Source organism: Hyperoodon ampullatus (genome assembly GCF_949752795.1).
Source record: "Hyperoodon ampullatus genome assembly, chromosome: 10".
In the NCBI taxonomy this organism is placed as follows: domain Eukaryota; kingdom Metazoa; phylum Chordata; class Mammalia; order Artiodactyla; family Ziphiidae; genus Hyperoodon; species Hyperoodon ampullatus.
The window spans coordinates 3,780,424-3,795,659 of NC_136923.1; the positions used below are offsets into that span (position 1 = coordinate 3,780,424).

Consider the following 15,236-nt stretch of genomic DNA (forward strand, 5'->3'; position numbering starts at 1 on the left):
CTACCACCTAAAAGAATGAGAGAAAGAAGGACAAACAAAACCCAAAGTCAGGGCTTCCCTGGTGGCGCAGTGGTTGAGTGTCTGCCTGCCAATGCAGGGGACACAGGTTCGAGCCCTGGTCTGGGAGGATCCCACATGCCGCGGAGCAACTAGGCCCGTGAGCCACAACTACTGAGCCTGCACGTCTGGAGCCTGTGCTCCGCAACAAGAGAGGCCGCGATAGTGAGAGGCCCGCGCACCACGATGAAGAGTGGCCCCCACTTGCCACAACTAGAGAAAGCCCTCGCACAGAAACGAAGACCCACCCAACACAGCAAAAATAAATAAATTAAAAAAAAAAAACCAAAGTCAGCAGAAGGAAGAAATAATAAAGATCAGAGAGGAAATAAAAGAGATCAAAAAAGCAATAGAAAAGATCAATAAAACCAAGAGCTGATTTTGTTTTTAAGATAAACCAAATTGATAAACCTCTAGCGAGGCTCACCAAGAAGAAAAGAGAGAGGACCCAAATAAACAAAATAAGAAATAAAAGAGGAGAAACAACTGAAACCACAGAAAAAAAATCATGAAAGAATACAAACAGTTATATGCCAACAAATTGGACAACCTAGAACAAGTGAACAAGTTTCTAGAAACATACAGCCTGCCAAAACTGAGTCAAGAAGAAACAATTTGAACAGACCATTCACTAGAAGTGAAATACAATCTGTAATTTAAAAAACTCCCTGCAGACAAAAGTCCAGTACCAGAGAGCTTCAGTAGGGAATTCTACCAAACATACAAAAAGACAAAAACAAAAACTTAAATCTATCCTTCTCAAACTATTCCAAAAAAATGAAGAGGAGGGAACACTCCAATATTCATACTATGAAACCACCATTACCCTGATACCAAAACCAGACAAAGACACTACAAGAAAATTACAACCCCAAATCTTTGATGAATATAGATGCAAAAATCCTCAACAAAGTATAAGCAAACTGAATCCAACAATACATACTAAAGATACCACGCTCAAGTTGGATTCACTCCAGGGTTGCAAGGATGGTTCAAAATATGTAAATCAATCAATGTGATACACCACATTAACAAAAGAATAGATAAAAATCACAAGATCATCTCAATAAATGCAGAAAAAGCATTCAACAATGATTCATGATAAAAACTCTCACCAAAGTGGGTACAGAGGGTACATAACTCAACATGATAAAAGCCGACTATGTCAAATCCACAGCCAACATAATACACAACAGTGAAAAACTGAAAGCTTTCCCAATAAATTCAAGAACTAGACAGGGATGTCCACCCTCGCTGCTTCTATTTAACATAATATTGGAAGTCCTAGCTACAAGAAAAAGAAAAGGCATCCAAATTGGAAGGGAAAAGGTAAAACTATCACTATTTGCAGATGACATGATATTCTATATAGAGAACCCTAAAGTTTCCACATAAAAACTATTAGAACTAATAAGTGAATTCAGCAAGGCAGCAGGATGTAAGATTGATATACGGAAATTTACTGTGTTTCTGTACACTAACAATGAAATATCAGACAAAGTAAAAAAAGCAATCGTGTTTATTAAAATTGCATCCCCCCCCCAAAAAACCCCCCAAAAACACAAAACACAAAACCTAGGAATAAACTTAACCAAGGAAGTAAAAAGATCTATATACTAAAAACCATAAAACACTGATTAAGGGAACTGAAGATGATTCAAAGAAATGGAAAGATATCCCATGCTCTTGGATTGGAAGAATTAATATTGTTAACATGAACGTACTACCCAAAGCAACCTACAGATTTAATGCAATCCCTATCAAAATACCCGTGACATTTTTCACAGAACTAGAATAAATAATCCTAAAACGTATATGGAACCACAAAAGACCCAGAACTGCCAAAGCAATCCTGAGGAAAAAGAACAAAGCTGGAGGCATAACCTTTCCAGACTTTATACTATACTACAAAGCTATAGTAAACAAAACAGTGTGGTGTTGGCATAGAAACAGACATATAGATCAAAGGAACAGAATAAAGAGCCCAGAAATAAACCCACACACTTATGGTCAAATAATCTATGACAAAGGAGGCAAGAATATACAATGGAGAAAAGACAGTTTCTTCAACAAGTGTTGCTGGGAAAACTGGACAGCTACATGTAAAACAATGAGATTAGAACATTCCCTCACACCACATACAAGAATAAATTCAAAATGGCTTAAAGACCTAACTGTAAGATCTGAAACCATAAAACTCCTAGAAGAGGGCTTCCCTGGTGGCGCAGTGGTTGAGAATCTGCCTGCCAATGCAGGGGACACGGGTTCGAGCCCTGGTCTGGGAAGATCCCACATGCCACGGAGCAACTAGGCCCGTGAGCCACAACTACTGAGCCTGCACGTCTGGAGCTTGTGCTCCGCAACAAGAGAGGCCGCGACAGTGAGAGCCCGAGCACCGCGATGAAGAGTGGCCCCCGCTTGCCGCAACTAGAGAAAGCCCACGCACAGAAACGAAGACCCAACACAGCAATAAATACATACATACATACATACATAAATTAAAAACTCCTAGAAGAGAACATAGGCAGAACACTCTTCGACATAAATTGTAGCAATATTTTCTTGAATCAGTCTTCTAAGGCAAATAAATAAAAGCAAAAATAAACAAATGGGACCTAATTAAACTTAAAAGGCTTTACACAACAAAGGAAACCATTAACAAAATGAAAAGACAACCTACTGAATGGGAGAAAATGTTTGCAAATGATGAGACTGACAAGGGTTAATATCCAAAATATACAAACAGCTCATACAGCTCAATAACAAAAAAAACAAACCACCCAATCAAACAATGGGCAGAAGACATACGGATGGCTAACAGGCACATGAAAAGATACTCAACATTGCTAATTATTAGAGAAATGCGAATCAAAACCACAATCAGCTATCACCTCACACCTGTCAGAATGGCTATCCTCAAAAAGCCTACAAATAACAAATGTTGGAGAGGATGTGGAGAAAAGGGAATCCCCGAGCACTGGTGCTAAGAATTTAAATTGGTGCAGCCATTATGGAAAACAGTATGAAAGTTCCTTAAAAAACTAAAAATAGAACTATCATATGACCCAGCAATTCCACTCCTGGGTATATCTGGAAAAAACCCCTCTAATCCAGAAAGATACATGCACCCCAGTGAACATAGTAGCACTATTTACAATACTCAAGACATGGAAGGAACCCCAGTACCCATCAACAGATGACTGGATTAAAAAGATGTGGTCTATACATACAATGGAATATTACTCAACCACAAAAAACAATAAAATACTTCCCTTTGCAGCAATATGGATGAACCTAGAGAATATTATGCTTCGTGAAATAAGTCAGACAGAGAAAGACAAATACAGTAATGATACCGCCTATACATGGAACCAAAAAAAAAAAATACAAATGACAGTATATGCAAAGCAGAAACAGAGTCACAGATATAGAAAACAAACTTGTGGTTACCAAGGGGGAGTGAGAAGAGGAAAGGGACAAATTAGGGTATGGAATTAACAGATACAAACTACTATACATAAAATAGATAAGCAAAAAGGATTTGCTATATAGCACAGGGAATTATACCCATTATCTTGTAATAAGCTATAATGGAATATAATCTGCAAAAAGCACTAAATCACTATGCTGTAATCTGAAACTAACACAATATTGTAAATCAACTATACGTCAATCAATCAATCAATCAACAGAAAATCCATGAATGCAATGAACTACGTTAGTAGAATGAAGGGGAGAAAAATCACAAAATCATCTCATTTGACACAGAAAAAGCATCTGGCAGAATCCAAAGCGCTTTCATGATTAAAACACATTCAGAAAACTAGAAATATGGAACTTCTTCAACCTGATAAAGAATGTACACGAAAATCCACAACTACCAAGATACTCAGTCACGAAAGAGTGAAAAGCTTTCCCTCTCAATATCAAGAACCAGACAAGATGCCTGCTTTTGCCACTGCTATTCTACACTGTGCTGGAAGTTCTAGCCAGAGCAACTGGACAAGAACAAGAAACAAAAGGCATCCAAACTGGAAAAGAAGAAGTAAAACTACCTCTATTCACAGAGGTCAAGATCTTATATATAGATAATCCCAAAGAATGCACAAGAAACTGCTAAGTGAATTCAGCAAAGCTGCAAGGTATAAGATCAACACAATCAGCCATTTTTTTATACACCTTCACTGAACAATCTGAGAAGGAAATTAAGAAAACAATACCATTTACAATAGCATCAAAAAGAATAACATACCTAGAAAAAAGTTTAACCAAGAAGATGAGGGCTTCCCTGGTGGCGCAGTGGTTGAGAGTCCGCCTGCCGATGCAGGGGACATGGGTTCGTGCCCCGGTCCGGGAAGATCCCACATGCCGCGGAGCGGCTGGGCCCGTGAGGCATTGCCGCTGAGCCTGCGCGTCCGGAGCCTGTGCTTCGCAACGGGAGAGGCCACAACAGTGAGAGGCCCGCGTACCGCAAAAAAAATAATAAATTAAAAAAAAAAAAAAAGAAGATGAAAGACAGGTACACTGAAAACTACAAAATACAACTAAAAGAAATTTAAAAAGCAAATAAAAGGAAAAAGCCATGTTTACAGACTTAATATTGACTAGATAGCAATGCTGCCCTAATCAATGTACAGAACCAATGCAAACCCTATCAATACTCCAATGGCCTTTTTGCAGAAATGGAAAAGCAGACCATCAGATTCACATGAAATTGCACAGGGCCCCAAATAGCCAAAATAGCATTATGAGGTTGTACTCATACTTCCGATTTCAAAACTTACTACAGATTCACAGTAATCAAAACAGTGTGGTACTGGCATAAGGACAGACATGTAGACCAATGGAATAGAACAGACAGCCCAGAAATTAACCCAAGTGTCTATGGCCAATTGATTTCTGATAAGTGTGCCAAGACCATTCATCCCCATTGAAAAACTTTCAACAAATATTGAAAATAATACAACAAATACAATGAAGAGTTGAAAGACTAGTCTCTTCAAGAAATGGTGCTCAGACCAGTGGATATCCATGTGCAAAAAGAATGAAGTTGAACACCTACCTTACATCATATAAAAACATTAACTCAAAATGGATGAAAGACCTAAATGTAAGAGCTAAAACTGTAAAACTCTTAGAAGGAAATACAGGAGGAAATCTTCATGATCTGGGATTTAGCAATGAATTCTTGATATGACACCAAAAGTACAAGAAACAAAAGAGGACTTCCCTGGTGGCACAGTGGTTAAGAATCTGCCTGCCAGTGCAGGGGACACGGGTTCAAGCCCAGGTCTGGGAAGATCCCACATGCCGCGGAACAACTAAGTATGTGTGCCACAACTACTGAAGCCCGCATGCCTACAGCCCGTGCTCCGCAACAAGAGAAGCTACCGCATTAAGAAGCCCGCGCACTGCAACGAAGAGTAGCCCCCACTCGCCGCAACTAGAGAAAGCCCGCGCACAGCAAGCAATACCCAATGCAGCCAAAAATAAATTAATTCATTAAGAAAAAAAAGAAAAATAGAAAATTGGACTTTGTCAGAATTAAAACCTTTGTGTATCAAAGGACTTCATGAAGAAAGTAAAAAGACAACCTACAGAATGGGAGAAAATATTTGCAAAGCATGTATCTGACAGGCGTCTAGTAACTGAAATATAAAGAACTCTTACAACTCAATAAGAAAAAGACAAAGAACCCAATTTTAAATGGGCAAAGGACCTGAATAGACATTTCTCCGAAGAAGATAAACAAATGGCCGATACACACATGAAAAGACATTAACCCATCATTAATCATTGGGAAAATGCAGACCAAAGCCACAGTGAGTACCACTTTATACCTGTAAGGATGACTATAGGGCTTCCCTGGTGGCGCAGTGGTTGAGAATCTGCCTGCCAATGCGGGGAACGCGGGTTTGAGCCCTGGTTCTGGGAGGATCCCACATGCCGCGGAGCAACTAGGCCCGTGAGCCACAACTGCTGAGCCTGCGCGTCTGGAGCCTGTGCTCCGCAACAAGAGAGGCCGCGATAGTGAGAAGCCCGCGCACCGCGGTGAAGAGTGGCCCCCACTTGCCACAACTAGAGAAAGCCCTCGCACAGAAACGAAGACCCAACACAGCAAAAATAAATAAATAAAAACTTTTAAAAAAAAAAAAAAGGATGACTATAATCCAAAAAATGGAAAATAACAAGTGTTCGTGATGATTTGGAGAAACTGGAATCCTTGTACTTTGCTGGTGAGAAGGTAAGATGGTGCAGCTGCTATGTAAAACAGTTTGGCATACGATTACCATATGACCCAGCAACTCTACTTCTAGGTATATACCCAAAAGAACTGAAAACAAGTACCCAAATAAATATATGTACACACAATGTTTATAGCAGTACTGTTCATAACAGCCAAAAGATGGAAAACAACCTAAACGCCCATCAGTTGATGAATGGATAAGTGAAATGTGGTCTATCCATACAATGGATATTATTCACCATAAAAAGGAATGACGTTGATACATATTACAAACGTGAATGAACCCTGAAAGCATGCTAAGTGAAAGAAGCCAGACACAAAAGGTCACATATAGTCGCCCCTCAGTTATCTGTGGGGACTGGTTCCAGGACCCCGCCGGATACCAAAATCCACAGATGCTGAAGTCCCTTATACAAAATGGCAGAGTACAGCTGGCGCTCCCTCTATCCTCCGGTTCTGCATCTGCGGATTCAACCAACTGCAGATATAAATCTGATTGGCAGTTGGTTGAATCCGTGAATGTGGAACCTGCAGATAAGGAATGCTGACTGTATTGTGATTTCTTTTATATGGAATATCCAAAATATGTAAATCCATAGAGAGAGAATGCAAATTGGTGGCTGCCAGATACGTGGGGAGGTGGGAAAAGGAGGAAGAATGGGAGTGACTGTGTAATAGGTACAGGGTCTCCTTCTGGGATAGTAAGAGTGTTTTGGAAATAGATAGAGGTGGTGGATGCACAACCCTGAAAATGCACTGAGTATCACTGAATTGTTTACTTCTTTAAAAAAAACGATTTCTTTGCTTAATAAAGCTACACAGGGCTTCCCTGGTGGCACAGTGGTTGAGAGTCCGCCTGCCGATGCAGGCGACATGGGATCGTGCCCCGGTCTGGGAGGATCCCACATGGTGCGGAGCGGCTGGGCCCGTGAGCCATGGCCGCTGAGCCTGCGCGTCCGGAGCCTGTGCTCCGCAACGGGAGAGGCCACAGCAGCGAGAAGCCCGCGTACCGCAAAAAAAAAAAAAAAAAAAAGAAAGCTACACAAACAAAACAAATATGTACATGCACAGATATACGTGGGAACAAAGTCTGGGAGGATGACACTGAAATATGAGTGTTTTTCTCTGGGTAGTGATATCACTGCACAATTACTGTCCAGATACCCACACTTTTTCAAGCCAAATTGGAAGAGAAGTAAGATGCCAGTCATTTGGTCTCTAATGATACAAAAAGTCTCTTTCCCTAAACAGAATCTGAAGCTCAGACACAAGTATATGCATCAACAGAAATCTTCCAGGGATAAAACCACATTTCCACCTATTTTTGTTGTATTGAGACAGAGCCTTCCCTAAGGGTATTTTAAGCATGCGAGAAAGCCTGTCTACACACAAACTCTTCGCCACGACTCCTTTTGGACAGAACCCTACTCACTGCACGGCCACCTGCCAGCATCATCACCCAGCTTGGAAGGTAAGGAAACACTTTCTTAAGGATTTCAGCAGCCAATTTGAAAAAACATTTCCTTGGGACTTTTAAACACGATTTTTGAATACTGTAAACAACTCGAGGGCAGCTGACCAAAAATTAAGTGCTTTAATACACCAGGACACCAAGTAAGAGACAGGAGAGAGGGCAGCTTTCACCTCACGCGTGGGCCCAATCCTGTCTCCAGTGCTTACCAACCGAATGACCCTAAGAAAGTGATTTAGCCTCTCTGAGCTTCAGTACCTATTTTTATGTTATGAGAACTGAGCAAGGAAATATATATAAAACAGCTGGAATGGTATGTGGCACATGACTGCCATATTCCCCAGCTAACAGACCTAATGAAAACAGTGCTGCCAGGAGTCACTCACGTGGACCAACTCTTCATTGTCTCTCGCAGAGTAAATAGCAAACCTTCTCTCCAGCGTCGTCTGCAGGCCATCCTGCTCATTGGTTGAAAGGTCTGCATTAACTGTAAATGTTCCAATGAACCTGGAGAGAAATCAGGCATTCCTTTGCGTCAGAGGTCAGGGCAAAGAGGAATTCTGTTCTTCTACAGCCAAAACACAGAGCGGGGTGTCTTGGGAGCCCCGCCTGGCAGTGCTCCTCTTCCCAGCGTGTCTGGCCAACTCCTGAAGACCCAACTCACACCCTCCCCCTGGGAAGCCTTCCCAGCCCCTCAAGGAGGGTCTGTGGAACTGACCTGCACCCAGCCTCTGAGACACAAATCCTACACTATGCTCTGCAGGACAGGCCGGAGGGCCCTACCATTTCGCCAGGTTTGACAGGTAGCTGACGTCCACGTCTTGAGGTGGCACTTTGGTAAAGCGAGTTGGGACGATGGAGAGGCCGATGGCACGCAGATCTGGCTGGTTGCAGATGCTGTTTCGATAGAAGCCATTTGCCAGCAGACACAGAAGGTGAACCTGGGGAGAGGGAAAACAGAAGGCTGAAAACCAGTGGGATTTTTGCTGCCAAATTCAAAGACGTTTTGTGGACAGGAAATATTTGTTGTCATTTCTACATACAAGAAAGTAAAAATACTAACACTGCCATCTCCCAAGACTCTGTCTTTGATCCCCTCTTCTCTCTAGGTACTCCTTCCCTCAAAGAAACAATCACATCTCAAAGCTGCAAAATACAAACTTCCTTTTTCTCAAGAGGTCTTATCTTTTAGAGGTATTGATACATCCTGAAGGATTTGTGGATGAAATGTTACAAAGTCCGGTGTTTGCTCCAAAAAGATCAGGAGGAAACGGAATGGGGGAGAGCCGCTGTCGCAGCTGGGATGGGACAGGCCATGTGCACCTCATCCCCACCCCGGTGTGTGTAATGCCTCCGCCGCAGGCCCACACGTGTCCCCACGCCTGCGCGCCACCCCAGCCTTCCCCAGCCTCCGGAAACGACCACGCGGCTGTCTGCGCCTCCTCCCGCTCAGCTTTGCATCATTTCCCCTCAGGGCAGTCCCCCTCCCTTCCTGCCTACAGCCGGCCTGCTGAAGCCCATGCTCCGCCCTCCTCCCCTCACTGAAGCTTCACATCTCGGAGGCACAGTCATCCTCGCCCTTCTTTCACCTCCAACACCAAGGGGTAAAAGAAACCCAGCCACCTGGCTCGGGACCCAGGCCTGTCAGGGTGCCACGCCAGCTCTCCCCTCGTCTCTCCACCCCGACTCTGTGCTCTTCGCACCTCTCGGCTTCTGCAGCTGCTGCAGGCAGTGCCCCTTCCACCCTCCGCATCGCTACACTCTCCCTCGCTGCCTGCTGCCGGTCAGAGGAAAACCAAAGTCTGCCCTTGCCTCACTCTCCATGGGCCTCCAGCGTGTGCTGCCTCCTAGATGCAGGCCCCCCGGCTGTCCCACCAGCCCGGCCACCACTCGGCCTTTCTGCGTCTCCCTGTGCCATCCTTCCTCCTGACCCGCCCCATCCTCTCTCCTAAATGAGGCCTTCCTCAGCTACTGAGGCCCACACTGATCTCTTTCCTTGTTCTACGTCTCGAGTCTCCCTGTTTTGATGTCTTTCCTGTTCTGTGTGTGAGATCAGAAACTCCTGAATGGTAGGAAACAAGCTTCATACAAGTCTCTCTCCCCACAATGCCAAGCACCTCGCTAAGGCCCCAGTGTGTGTTCGGAAAGTACCAGCTGAAGCCAGAAGCCACAGCAACTTTAGCTGAGATCAGAACCAACGTTATTAAACAGTTGAGAGAAGGGATGGGAGGAGAGTGCCTGGTGTTAGCCCCTGCTGCCCGCCCGGCGCTGAGCTCCGTGCTTTACACGTGCTGTCTGCTTACTCCTCACGCGCACCCCCCAGGCAGACACTGTTATCACCCCTGCTCAGGAGCGAGTCAGAAACTCACCAGGTCACACAGTGAGTGCAAGCCCAGAGGCAGGGCTGACGGAAAGCCCAGTTCCCCCGCGTACCACCCTCCTCCTTCCCTGCCATACCTTGTGTGTGTCCTCACGGACTTCCTTATTGAAACGTTTCATCATCCTCCGAAGATGTGTCTCCAGCTCCGTTTTTATCTTTTCACTGCAATGCACATTGAAAACTCCGAGGATGAAGGGTGAAGGCCGACCCCACTCTCCCGTCAACGCCTTTCAGCTGCAATGACTGAGGCTGTGCTACCTGCAGTCTGGCTGTTCCCGCTCCTCCTCACCCTCGATTCCTGGCCCAGGACATTCCCTCCGCTCGACCTGCACCGGTGACACCTCCCAAGCATGCTTCAGGGCCCGCCCTCCAGGACGTCCCCTCTGAGTGTCCCGCCCCCGGGACGGACCGGCTCCTCGGCACACACTGCCTTATGTCAAGTTAGCGCACGCTTGTTTGTGCGATGCTGTCCTGCTGTAAAATCTCTCTCATGTCTGTGTCCCAAGCATCCTGAGGAAAACCTGAGGCTTCTGGACTGCTACTGTCTCCCTCTTTCAGGCCTAATAACGTGCCCATCACACGGGGGACTCAGGAACCAATTAACTACCAGGAGACGCACTCCGTATGGCCGGGCCGCCAGGGGCTGCCGAGGGCCTGGGGACCCTGGAGAGGAGTGGGGGCCCAAGCCGCGGCGGGCACTGCTGCAGGCCCTGCAGTGACGTGGGGAGACAAGCGGCAATGCCGGGTCAGCCTGAGGGACGCAGATCGTGGCGCATCCACTCACAGCTGAAATGTTACTTAACCTCTCTGAGTCTCCGGCTCCCCATTCGCACACTGTCCTAAAGACGGAGTAAGATGACGGGCAACCTGCAGAGCCCCTGGCACACCTCCTGCCCCAGCCAGGACACAAAGGTGTCTCCCTCAGTCCTAAAGGTGAGCCCGGGGCTCTCTCACCTAACGCTCCTGACGGCCCTGACACTCAGCCCGGGTCTCCTGTGTGCTTCTCATTGAGGAGCAGCTGCCGGTGATGATACGTGACAGAAACTAGAAGCAAGTGCTTAATCGTACCTTCTTTCTCTTGCCTTCACCTGCTCCGGTGTTTCAATTTCTATCTCCACGGGCTTCACGGGCAGAATGGATGTAGAGAAGGTTGCGCTTTCCCCCACGTCACCCGGCACGGGCTCACTAACTTCTACAAACAGTAATTTTTAAAATCAATAATAATAATTATCGTTATAATAGATACTGTACCAAACAAAATCGAGGCTCTGCTGGGATGGAGCAAGTGAGGAATGGGTGTGAGGTAGGAAACCGTAGAGACCACGCTCTGAGCTCCTAGGAAGTGCCAGGCCCTGTGCTCTTACAATCTAATTGTCTCATTAACCTGCACAAGAACCCAGAGAAACAGCCCTCAGAGGAAGAACCTTAGGCACAGAGATAGTGAGGTGAATTAGATACAGACCCCTGGTATCATGGAGCTAATGCTCATCTGTGTGTGTTTTAGTAGAGACTTACGGAGCAATTTCCTATTCTCTGTATCACTATGGTAACGCTCACAAAAATTTGCTTTGTAGAGAGGCATGACTTCCCGATTCAACTGTAAACTTGTACTGAATACACGGCAAGGCATGCATCTTCATCTCTTTCTCAGCTACACTGCTTATAAACACCAGCTGAAATAAATTAAATTTGCTGAACTGTGAACTTCATTAGCAGAGTTCCTTTCAAAGCAGCTCTGGGCCTAGAAGCAATGACACCCCACTGGCAATGACAATACCCAGTGCGAACACCTTGGTTTCTATGTACCTGTTCCTACTAAAATGATCCAGGGCTTCTTAGAGAGAAAAAAGGCCAATTCCAGGTCTGCAGCAAGGAGAGTATAGAGAGATCCTGGAACATCTTATTGTGCCAAAGAACAAAAACATGCTCAGAAACTAATGAAGCCATGTCAAAAGGACTCTGTAGGGTAGCTAGCTTAAAGGGGCTCCTGCTCGCCAAATGTGGGACCATCCAAAGATCAGAAAGTGTAATGATGATAACTGATAACATATTTGAAATTTTAAGTCCATAATGATACCCAAAATAAATAAATACAATTCTTAAAAGGCAGAGCTCTTCTTTACAGATCAAAGTCAGCTAATAAATATACATGAGATGACAGAATCAAAATATTGCCACTTTGCAATGCTCAATATAATAATCCTTGATTCAGTCAAGACCACTGACGCTTGCTAAAACCATTAAGTAGAAAGTGACTGGGGAACAGGATATTCACACAGAATCAGAGTCCCACTAGAGATGGTAAATTACAAAAGGAAAATGTACCTTTAGATTGGCACAATCAGGCAGTACCACAGACATGGTCAAACTTAGCATCAGTAGTGGTACAACCTGACATTAGATGCCTCTTAATGGATGCACTGTGAAGTACAAAGTTCTGAAGTGTTCCTGCCAAAAAATGTTTAATCTAAATATAACTAAGTCTTTGGACTCACCTTACAGTTTATAAGAAATCCAGGGGGCATTCAAACAAGTTTACCACCATCACAAACCACAATATAGACATTCTACAAAACAAGAGGCCAGGACTCCACCAAAACAAAACAAAAAAACCCAGTGCTATGAAAAGCAAAAAAAAAGGAAAAAACAGTCATAAAGGATAGTTTTATAACAATTAGGGACTTGATTTAGGTGTGATATGGTATTTCATCATGCAGGAGAATGTCTTACTCTTAGGAGACGCATGCTGAAGCATTTACAAGTGAAGAGTCAGGATGTCTGCGACTTACTTTCACGTGGTTCCACAATGCAGATTTACAGAAGGAAAGATGCTGGTACATTCAAACGGCACAATGGTAAAGTTAGTGAGTCTAGGTGAACAGTGTATGGACTACATGTTCAATTTTTTTGTAGGTTTGAACACTTTCAAAAAGCTGGGAAAGAAAAGTCATGCTAAGGATGGTGACATTAGGGGCTATGTATTGTGAGTATGTGATGCACCAGGCCCGTCACATTTTCCCACAACAACCCTGGAGCCTAGACTGTGCTCAGCTCACAGTAAGTGTTCAATGTTTACCAACTGTCACCAGTGGAAAAACTCAGCTCGGACAGCTGGAGTTACTCACTCACCCAGCCGCACAAGTGGCAAAGCTGGCGTCTGAGCCAGGTATGAGAACCCGCAAAGCCCGGGCTCTCTTTATGAGATGATGCGGCTTCTCTATCTCCTGATCCCCTCCATGGAGCACCGCCAGAGGAAGAGAATATACAACGTTCTTTGCTAACCTGGTCATGACTTTTTCCTTACATCAAAAGCAAGTCCCCTACTGCAACTTTATCTTTGTCTTTATTAGTTTCAAAAGAAAAGGACAGGATTGCAGTGACATGACTCCAAACAGAATCAAACAGAAAAACAGGCTCAAACAGTTCTGAGAACAGAGGGAGACACTTTACCTTCCACCTCTTCCCAGTCCTCCTCACTCTCTTCCTCGTCGTCCCCTTCACCCCCACCTTTGTCTGCAGCAGCCTCTTTCTCTGGACGGTGCACCTTCTTGCGGGCACTCGGGAAGTCCCTGTGTAGAGATCACAGGAGGGAAGATGAAGAAAAGCTCAGACATCCTAGGGCTATGTTTAAACTAAACTCAACTTTAAGGACTCCTTCTATTTACTGAGAAACTGTTGCAATTAGTTGATGATTTGTGAGCTCTGAGCCTCACTTCCTCCATTAGCCCGGGTCTCAAGTTCCCATCAAGATGTGCTCTGATCATGGGTCGCACACTAGATGTGCTGTCAAAACAGGAGGAACATGATGAACCTACAACCTAGAGCTGTGTGAAGGGAAACAGCTGTGTCTGTAAATGATACAGGGAAAGTTAGAAAAAAACCACAAAAATAATGTGAGTCCCAGGAGTAAAAGCTGCGATGTCTGTGTGCACACATGTGCAGCCAGACGCCAGAAAGGAGAGAAATCACATTTGCGGATCCTACCATGAGCCGACTCAGAAGATTCTTTCCCCACCTCTGGGAAATAAGATGAAAGGAGACTGAGGTTGGTAGAATTTTAACTTCTAAGTAAGTGGGGATGTGACTGAACACATGTGTGTCATAAGGAACATGGACAGCTGGAAGGGTAAGGAGAGAACTACGTAGATACGGAGCTGGCTAAATACTGGCTCAAGAGTCAACGGTTGCTAATATGCAATAAAATTCTGCAAATTCACACATAAAATATGTTCAGGGAATTGAGTTACTTACAGTTTTTGTAAGACTGGACACATGGTATCCAGTGAGAATATGACCCAAGATTTTAGCACAGACATTTAAAATAACAAGCCTCAGACTTCAGCTCTAAAAAGATAAACACTTCCTTTTTAGCCTGCCACTTCCTCTCAACACCATAGCAACAAAAATGTCCCCTTAGGGTAAAAGTGGCAGAAATGGCAACTCTTAACTGAGAAGGAAAGGGAGACCAGAGCTCTCCTGGCAACATCCTGGTCTATCTGTTTGTGAATTTCTCTGCAGAAAGAATTCAACAAGTGGGGAGAGGCAACTGGGAAGCAGTAAGCTCGGAGGCATTCGCAGGAAAAGTCTTAGGGAAAAGAAGAGACGAACGATGGTGCAAAATCCGCGTGCTTCCTTGTGCTCCTTCCCACAGCTGCCCTGTCCTGGCCTACTTCCTGAGCCAGGACTGGAGGTTGCTGGAAAAGCTGACACGAAGAGTGAGGGTTTATTTCTGAAACAAAGAAGAAACTAGTGTGTCTCTGTTTGTCCCCTTCCTCCCCACTCCCAGTTTCCCTAGGAGGCAGCTGATCAAGTGTTGATTGTTCACCACATATTAGTATGTTCATTCACTGTCAAAGGCCCTGCCCTAGACACCACGGGGCATACAAAAATGAACCAGTGTGGGTCCAGCCGTCTGAGAGCTCACAGTGGTATATGGCACGGACACAAGTAAGTGTAACACAAGGCGGATCAGTTACACTCTTAAGAGATGCAGCAAGAAGTCCGAGGAGGAAAAGGGGGAGGAATCAATTAAGGCTGTGGAGTGGATGACTTCTGCTCTGCATCTTGAAGGTGGAAGAAAG

General features: G+C 44.6%; 1 protein-coding gene across 2 annotated transcripts in view; it reads right to left on the minus strand.

The window, feature by feature from the left end:
* XPC (XPC complex subunit, DNA damage recognition and repair factor) overlaps nucleotides 1-15,236 on the minus strand; it is a gene marked incomplete at its 5' end in the record, with an annotated part of 35,960 nt that overhangs the window by 13,109 nt on the left and 7,615 nt on the right. For both annotated transcript variants that reach the window (XM_079713006.1, XM_079713005.1), the window contains 5 exons: nucleotides 8,162-8,282; nucleotides 8,559-8,716; nucleotides 10,233-10,317; nucleotides 11,224-11,347; nucleotides 13,606-13,724. In XM_079713006.1, the coding sequence (XP_079569132.1) occupies nucleotides 8,162-8,282; nucleotides 8,559-8,716; nucleotides 10,233-10,317; nucleotides 11,224-11,347; nucleotides 13,606-13,724 (607 nt within the window). The remainder of the gene's footprint in view (nucleotides 1-8,161; nucleotides 8,283-8,558; nucleotides 8,717-10,232; nucleotides 10,318-11,223; nucleotides 11,348-13,605; nucleotides 13,725-15,236) is intronic.